This window comes from Euphorbia lathyris, chromosome 8 (assembly GCF_963576675.1).
Source record: "Euphorbia lathyris chromosome 8, ddEupLath1.1, whole genome shotgun sequence".
Taxonomy (NCBI): Eukaryota; Viridiplantae; Streptophyta; class Magnoliopsida; order Malpighiales; family Euphorbiaceae; genus Euphorbia; species Euphorbia lathyris.
The window spans coordinates 60802359-60811406 of record NC_088917.1 but is presented as its reverse complement, the minus strand read 5'-3'; the positions used below and the strand labels follow the sequence as shown (position 1 = coordinate 60811406).

Genomic DNA, 9048 nt, shown 5'->3' with positions numbered 1-9048 from the left:
ATTTTAAACATTAAGGGTAAAATTAATTTACAAAGTTATTTTTTTACACCCTATCTCTTAATACAAAAACTAAAACTAAAATAAAATTATTTTCCTAAAAAAATTAAAAAGTATAAAAAGCCATCTTTTGACTCAAACTGAACTGACCCGTAAATTTTTACCCTAAAGAAAATAGGGTTTGAGAAGCTTCGAGAGATGGTATATAAGCATTTTTTTAGGCTTATCTCCCTTTGGCGGCTGGCTTGGCTGCGTTCTTCCTTCTTCCCCAACTCTGCCTCCCAAAATCCTCCATTCCACCATTCGATCCACGGTGAGAATTACACACAGTGGTGGTAAACAATGATTTGACTGACCGACAATGACCTTCTCACTTGGTTTCAGATTTTATCCACCGGTCCTCTCTGAAATCCACCATCTCTGCGTCACCTCCTCTTTGAAATCTAGCCGCCGGTTGCTGCGAAAAAGGAAATTGCAGCTCCCATTTTCTGTTTTCACTCGTCTACGACAAGCCAAGGTAACAAAAGCAGCTCCTTGGCCTCTTCTTCTTATTGTTCTTCTAATTAAGCTTTTCATAAAGATGTAATTGTTCCGATGGTGAGCGGAGTAAGGTGAACCCTAAATGTTATCCTGATATAATACATGATTTTTTCACTTTTATGTAAGCTGAGTTGAATATATGCCATCTTTTATAACCTGTTGGGTACTTCATCTGTTCATTGTCCAGTTAGGGACTGGTTCCAGATCGAAAGTTTATTACCACTTGATTGGTGTTCTTTGTGGAGTTGAGAGGGTGAATTTTGCTCTTAAGTTGTTTGAATCCATGAAGAGAAGTGCAATGGGTGGTTACAGGCCAATATATGATGTGCTGATACCAAAGCTTTGTAGAGGAGGGAACTTTGAGAAAGGTAAAGCGCTATGGGATGAGGCCGTGGTCATGGGAGTCTCTCTTCAATGCTCAACTGATGTATTGGATCCCTCTGTTACTGAGGTTTTCAAGCCAACAAGAGAGGTAGAGTAAGAGGTTAAGCTTCAGAACTTAATCAGAAACAGCATTCCCAGAACCAGAGCACGAATTGGCAATACTAAAGGAAAGTTTAACAAGAAAATGACAAGTAAGAACACAAAAAAGAAATTCACTAAACCATAGCTGGTAACTTTTAACCCTTCCTTTTAAGCTTCCTTTTGTTATTAAGTTCTACATGCTTCTTATACTCATAGTTTCAGTGATTAATGCAGTCAATTTTTTCAAGAGATTAATGAGTGTATAGGCTGTGCTGTCTAATGAAGTCTTCATTTAACTAGTTCATTTCTTGATAAATCAAGTTGGAGTGTATAAATTATGTATCTGGAACACAAAAGCTATTATGTCTCTTTTATGGGTATAATGCAACTTTAAGTCCTTGAACTTGGCATGTTCGTTCTATTGAGCCTCACAACTTCAGATTTATTACATTTGGTCCTTGATATTGGCATGAAGAAATTGATATTTAGCTAGACATTATGAAGTTTCTGGTTTTATTTACACTTCCCCTCTTGTCCCTGATGCGAATAAGTTCCATACCCAATATTTGGACACTAGTGCAAGTGTTAAGCTTGAACAAGCACTTAGTATACATAAGGTTAGAATGAATGGTGTAGTTGATTTTATATATTACCAAGTAATTGATTTTTCCGAAAGCAATTTCTGAATTTCACATGGCTTTTGATCTATGCAATTAGTGTATTCTAGTATTCAGATAATAACAGAGTTTTATATGAGAATGGTTCATCTTTGAATACTTCTGAACATGCTTATGATGCTTCCCGTATTAATTTCAATATTATGACTTGGCTGGTATAACAGGGTTTGCTGAAAATGATTATTCAAGCAGGTTATTTGATCTACCATTTATCAGAGAGGGAATAAAAGCTGCAGGTATGGCTGATTAGTTTTTTTTTTAATCGGTTTACTAAGACTTATAAAAGCTGCATGTATGGCTGAACACTTTTTTTTTAACATTACTGTTTATGAACTAGTGAGAACATTTGCAAATTGATAATTAACTTTGTTAACAGATATGGGTGGGTCAGCTTACACTGCAGAAACTTGCTATGATTAGATGTATTCTTTGTTGAACCCTCTTCTATATTTTCTCACATGATTAGCTACTACGGAGCTTGAGGTTTCTTATGCATGTGAAGTTGAAGATTTCCTTATCAATGAGTGTATGTACAAGTTATGCACTCTTTATCTTTAGAAATTTAATGTGGACGATGAATTTGTTTGCCTCTAATTACTAATGGGGGATCATTGCTTGATTGTTGTTTTGCAGACTATAGTGAATGGAAAGTTGAATCAAGTGGAAAGATATTTGAGGTAAAACCATACTATATGAGTTCAGAAATATCCATTTGATTTCATACATTTCTGTTGACTAAAGACTCTGTTTTTAATTTTATTCTGCATATAGGTCCAATTTGCAGTAGGCAGGGATCTGATACAAGGGAAGCTTGGGAATATGATAGATACTGTGGAAAAGTGGTACGCTTTAGTTCATACCTTGAAGAAATTTTCAGTCCAATTTTAGCTAGAAATTCGGTATCTCAGCATATTTTGTGGATCTATTCTAAAACTGAGCTTCATGTCTTGGTTTTTTCCTCCATTGATCATGAATTTGTTGTGCAATTGCTTGGCAATGTTAAAGTTGGTGTCATCTGACAGACTTGTATTTATGTTCAACTTAGGCAGGCCTGATGGGAGTTTCATTAAGCTTTGCTTCGTCTGCTTTACTATTAGATTGGGGTGTGGCTTGTCTTCATAGAACGTAACTGTGTTCTATTTTGGTATTATCGATAGATGCTTTGAATAGCAATGCAGTCAGGAGCTTTTTATAATTTTTAGTAATCATGTTTCTAGGCATCAAATTGGACATACATGTTGTACGGCTATTGAAAACTGTGAGTAATTTTCACGGTTTTTAATTTCCACGGTTTTTATTGTTTTCCTAACCATACTTGTGATAGATTGCTTAGTGTTATGGTTGCATTTCTTGTGGATACAATAGTGTTTTTTAGAACATCTTTTGATATATATATATATATATATATTAGAGTTACCTTCAATCCAAATAAAGTGACAAAGAAAATATAAAATTACTTTAAAATGATTTAAAATTCCCAACGCATTTTGGTCGGATTATCTGCCGGTGAATTATTTAAATAAATATTTCGAAAAATAAATCACCGACACATGTGGGTCGGTGATGTTATCGGAATCTCCGACGCGAGTCACCTACTAAAATTAGTTGGAATTTCCGACACCTTATGCCGACTACAATTTGTGTCGGTGAACTTTTTGCGTCGGAAGAAATTTCTCGCAACTGCTTACCTACGAGGTCAACGCCGACACATGTGAATCTGTCGGAATTCTGTCGGTGATAACGATCACCGACGCAACTTAGTCCATCACCGACAGATTGTTGCCGTCGGTGATAGCGTTTTTTCTTGTAGTGTTTTGTGAACAATTTTAGGGAGCTGGTGATACGAAATAAGCAAGTTTAGAGAGCTGGTGAGACACTTGCAAAGTTTAGAGGTGACAATTTCTGACACGAAAACACGATTACAGAGCCAACTCGACTGACACGACAAGATTGACACGAAAATCATTTTTCTAGCATTTATAATATATAAAACCATATGGAACATAAATATGAGATAACACGATTTTGACACGAAACACGATAATTGCCATGTAATCTACTATTTTAGACAATTTCAGGGAGCTTGTGATATATTAGACCTATTAGTTATTTTTTTGTATAAAAAAATAGGGTAAAGTTAAAAAAAACTGTGTTTTCATATTTTGCCAAATAAGTACGTGTAGAATTTTTTTTATTCAAAGAGGGATTTTTTTTTTCCGATCAGGGGATGATTTAAATTTTTCACTTTGCTAAAAACAAAGACTTCAAAATTAAAATGAGCGTTGACGACCTCAAAATTGAAAAATTCAAAGAATTGATGATAGTTTAAGAAACTTTAAAACAAAAACTCATATTAAAGAGACATAAATATCCTCATCAATTACAGACTCAAGTCAGTCTAGAAAAACATAAAAATTAGTGTTGCAGATTTGAGAGATTGAATGGATGAGGATCGAGAGTTAGTATAGTGGTTTTTGTATTTAGTTGTTACAATATAAGCAAGTTTGTAGATTTGGTGAGATACTTGCAAAGTTTAGGGAGCTAATCTGCTTTTATGGACAATTTTAGGGAGCTGGTGATATGAAATAAGCAAGTTTAGGAAGCTGGTGAGACACTTGCAAAGTTTAGGGATAGAGGTGGCAATTTCTGACACGAAAACACGATTACAGAGCCAACCCGACTGACACGACACGATTGACACAAAAATCATTTTTCTAGCATTTATCATATATAAAACCATATGGAACATAAATATGAGATAACACGATTTTGACACGAAACACGATAATTGACATCTAATCTACTATTTTGGACAAGTTCAGGGAGTTTGTGATATATTAGGCCTATTAGTTATTTTTTTTGTATAAAAAAATAGGATAAAGTAAAAAAAAATGAGTTTTCATATTTTGCCAAATAAGTATGTGTAGAATTTTTTTTATTCAAAGAGGGATTTTTTTCCGATCAGGGGATGATTTAAATTTTTCACTTTGCTAAAAACAAAGACTTCAAAATTAAAATGAACGTTGACGACCTCAAAATTGAAAAATTCAAAGAATTGATGATAGTCTAAGAAACTTTAAAACAAATCTCATATTAAAGACATAAATATCCTCATTAATTACAGACTCAAATCAGTCTAGCAAAACATAAAACAACGAACTACTAGTATTAGAAAGAGCTTTTCTAGCTACACAATGAGCCACTCTATTCGCTAGCCTAAGAACAATGGTCACCTTATACGAGTGACGTGACATAATCATCTTACAGTCCTCAATTAAATCACCAAAATAGTTTAAAGTTGTAATATTAGAATTAACCCCAATAGGCACAATCTGTGCATCTGTCTCAAAAGTTACCATCTCCAGCTCCTGACCTTGTGCCCAATGAAGATCTCCTAAGAGCGTAAACCTCGACCATCTTTGCATCTAACACCCAATCTTTACTACGTTCACCCCAGCTAGAAAGTGACCACCCTTATCTCGCAATACTGCTCCCTACCCACAACAGTTTTGGCTCTGAAAAATTGCTCCATCTACATTTATCTTCCACCACCCACTCATCGGCCCCTGCCAACGTATGGCTCTTTAACCTTGGCCCTATTCCCGACTACCAACCTTTTCCCCTCATCCCCCCCTATCTGCCCCTATTCTCTGCCATTCCCTTCCCTCCACCTCCCACCCTACCTGCCCTTCCCCCTCATTACGCCCCCCTAAATGCATCAGTTACCCCAACTCTCGCCCCATCTGCATCCCGGTCTTCCTCATCCCCTCAACCCCACATGCACCCATACTCCCGCTGACCATCGAGCTCCTTTACTCGCCCTCACCATCGCAACAGGACCTACTTTGTTGCCATTCACTAACAAATAGCAGATTCAATCTCAACCCGTCCACCGCAGCCATCGGTTTATTCTCCCATAGCACATCATTCATGTGTTTCCATACAGAAAATAGATTACATATAATTAAGATTAACCTCTCATGATTACTTGTAGCACACTAAGCAGAGAACCAGGCTACCACATCCTCAAAATCCCTGTTTGGGACCCTCAGTCCCGCTTCTTGTGAGCTTTACACTGCATATGGACATGCATAAAATAGATGTCAACTATATTACATATCAACCTCACATATAACATAATTATTTAGCACTAAGACATGCATCTTTCTTAATGTGGGCCTCATAAGGTGGCATTTCGAACACAACTTCCACATAAACATCTTAATTCTTGGTGGGATCGTTAGGTCCCAAATACAACCCCATGGGACAATTGGCAGGTTACCCCACCGTTGCTCTTCAAGTGCTCTATACCCAGACTTAGCGGAATACACTCCATTTTGGGTCCCTCCCCACACCATCCTATCAGGTATATTTCTAAAAAGAAACCACAGTTCTACTTATATCTTCCACTTTCTCAATAGAGAACATGCTCTCCAACTTTCCTCCACTACAAGAAAATAACAGTTTACCAATAACATTTTACCAACGACACTTAAGTCATTGGTATTCGCAACGACATACCTACGATTTACATGGGAAACTATTAATCCCAGATTATATATGAATATACCCAGATAATACCAACAACATGCCAACAACATATAGCAACAATGACATATGTCATGGGCAATTGCAATGACAATACCTGTCCACACAATGTCGTTGGAATTAAAGACAATTTACCAATGATTTAGTCCAGACAATTAATTACAAAATTATATAAAAAAAATACCAATGATTTACCAATAATTATTAAAAAAAATCCATTTTATTGAAATTATTTCACTCTCCCGCTAATTCACTCTTCCCGCTGATTCCAAAATTTTGGCTCGAAACCTAAATTATTTCACTTTTTTCCCTCTCAATTGTATTGAAGAAAAGATTTTGGGACTCTCACTTTCTCTCTCTGCTTTTCAATCACTCTAAACCCTAAATTAGGGGACACCCATGGAAATCCTCCGACTACACCGTTCGCTTTCTACTTCCTTTTCTCAAATCTCTCTTTCTACTTCATTTTCCCCCAACTCTCTCCCTACCTCTTTTTCCCTGTAAGCACGTTAACTCTTCTACCTAATCTTGGTTTTCAAATACAATCGTGATATCCTAGAGTCTGGGCTTTCTTCGATTAGCTCAAAATAGAGGGGTTCTATAAAAAAGAGGAATATTAAGATATGTTGGTGAAGCTCTTTTGCCTATTGTATATCCTTCAAAAGATTTGTTGTAAAAGGTTCGATTAGCTCAGAAGGTTCGGTTAATCTTCTGCCTATTGTATATTGGTGAAGCTCTTGCTATTTAAGGTATGTGTTCCATAATCCTCTTCCTATGAATTTTCATTTTCCAAAACATAATCTCTCTTGTTGATTTGTTGCAATCTCAGAGGAACTTTTAATGTATTGTGTAGAGGACTCCCGTGTTTCAATTTTATCATTCTCATATAGTTTCATTCAAACGCTATATTATTTAACTTAATAATTTTTTTTGTAGGCCTGTGATAATGTAATTGAAAACCAATTAATCAATGATCTAGCTCAAGTAATGTAATTGAAAACCAGTTAATCAATGATCTAGCTCAAGTAACATTGAAACAGTCAAATCATATCCTATTTGTTTTGTAAACAAATCTAGATTTCACACCACTTCACATGGTTCAAGAAGATCAACAATGAATAGTGGTGTTTGTATCAAGGGTGAAAACTATAGTGAAACTTCAAGTGATTACTATGGGAGGTTAATTGAGATTCTTGAGCTAGAATATCCCGCATTGCCAATTAAAAAGACAATATTATTTAATTGTGAATGGTTTGATCCTAGAGCACATGTTGGGATGAAGGTCCACGAACGGTATAAACTAGTTGATGTGAATACTCGACTACGTTTTCATAAATATGAGCCATTTGTACTTGTAGTACAAGCTACTCAAGTATAGTATGTGTCGTATCCAAACTTAAAACGTGACAAGATAGATTGGGCCGCTGTTTGTAAGGTTAAACCAAGTGGAGTAGTCGAGGTTCAAAAGTCTTCTACTTAAAAAAACTCAAAATGCAGATGTAGCTTACCAAGAAGATGAAGTTGAAGGTCTTGATGTTGATGTAACTGAGTTCGTCTGGTTTTTGCTTCCTAGTCTTATTTTATTAGTAGTTCTAAATGAACAAAATGAGCACCTTGTGGTGCACATGGATGATGAAGAAAACATCATATCGAATATGTCCAAATCAGATTCTGAATCAGAAGATCTTGAACTCGACGCGGAATCAGATGCTACTGAAGTTGATATAGAAGATGTCGATGATTTAGATGATTATAACGAATAGATTATGCTAAAGTGTTATTTATGTGTTGCTTTGTATGAACAACATATTTGCTTCTATATTGATCTAGCTACATTAGTTAAAAGTATTTTTTATTTATTTAATAGTTGATTTTGTTTAAGTTTATGTATTGTATGTTAGTTTGAAAATATTAAAGCAATTATTTATCTTGACAACTGATTTTTGTTTTTAGTGATGGCTCGAGGTAACAGTGGAAGAAATAGTGGAAGAAACGGTGGAAGAAAAAGAGGTAGAGAAAGTGCAGCTAGTGATTACAATGAAATGGGTACAGAAGGTGAAGCTGCTGGTAACATTAGAATAATCACACAAGATGCAGCTACTGGTATCAATGGAACAAATACACTAGATGTAGCTACTGGTAACAATGGAACAACTACACTAGATGTAGCCGCAGGTAACAATGGTACAATGGCACAAAGTGTTAGTGCTGGTAACAACGATACATCTACACAAGGTGTTAGTGCTGGTAACAATGGAATAACTAGTGGAGGTGAAGCTGTAAGTGGTGCTCATAACATAGAAGAACCACAAGTTTCAAATGAAGATGTTTCTAATGGGGCTACAAATGGCGTAAGACCAAGTATTTATGAATCGCTTAATGTTAGACGAACTGTTAATGGACGTCGAGTCATCCATCTTGTTGGTGATACGTAAGTATTTCACCTTTTGTGATATAGAATGAGAATTTGGTAAGAAAAAATAAATCAATTACTGGTTGTATTACTAGTTTAATTTGTTTTTACATATGGTAGTTTATTTTACATAGTAATTATACTTTGACTATTATAATTCTATTACTGGTTTATTTTGTTTCTGCAGTTTATGGCCGCCTTGTGCTCGTTCCATTCGAAAAATATTTGAGAACAAAGTTGATATGTTCGGTTGCAATTGGAAGAAAGTAACAACAGAAACAAAACGGTTCTACTTTGAGGAGTTTAGGGTATGAAATTTGAATCCATTTTAAATATATATTATTAGGATGAAATTATATGAAATATGAACTCTTCTTCCTATTGCATTTTATTTTTCTTCAAATATAT

General features: G+C 35.5%; 1 protein-coding gene across 10 annotated transcripts; it reads left to right on the top strand.

Annotated features, from left to right (window-relative positions):
* Nucleotides 1-213: 213 nt before the first annotated feature.
* LOC136201956 (uncharacterized) lies at nucleotides 214-8669 on the top strand. Of its 10 annotated transcripts, XM_065992350.1 has the most exons (8): nucleotides 224-310; nucleotides 382-514; nucleotides 725-1150; nucleotides 1844-1915; nucleotides 2056-2205; nucleotides 2313-2356; nucleotides 2451-2521; nucleotides 8181-8669. In XM_065992350.1, exon 8 carries the CDS (start codon nucleotides 8183-8185, stop codon nucleotides 8660-8662), a length of 480 nt encoding a protein of 159 aa, XP_065848422.1. In that variant the 5' UTR covers nucleotides 224-310; nucleotides 382-514; nucleotides 725-1150; nucleotides 1844-1915; nucleotides 2056-2205; nucleotides 2313-2356; nucleotides 2451-2521; nucleotides 8181-8182; the 3' UTR covers nucleotides 8663-8669. The 10 variants fall into 10 exon arrangements, 6 of the variants coding, with proteins under 6 accessions (XP_065848426.1, XP_065848428.1, XP_065848423.1 ...); XM_065992354.1 differs by having other exon boundaries at nucleotides 214-514; nucleotides 850-1150; XM_065992356.1 differs by having other exon boundaries at nucleotides 214-514; nucleotides 725-1112; nucleotides 1872-1915.
* The last annotated feature ends 379 nt before the right edge of the window (nucleotides 8670-9048 follow it).

Bases quoted from the DNA above. Each gene is read 5' to 3' on its own strand.
- LOC136201956 (XM_065992354.1), top strand. From the start codon at position 8,183: ATGGCTCGAGGTAACAGTGGAAGAAATAGTGGAAGAAACGGTGGAAGA.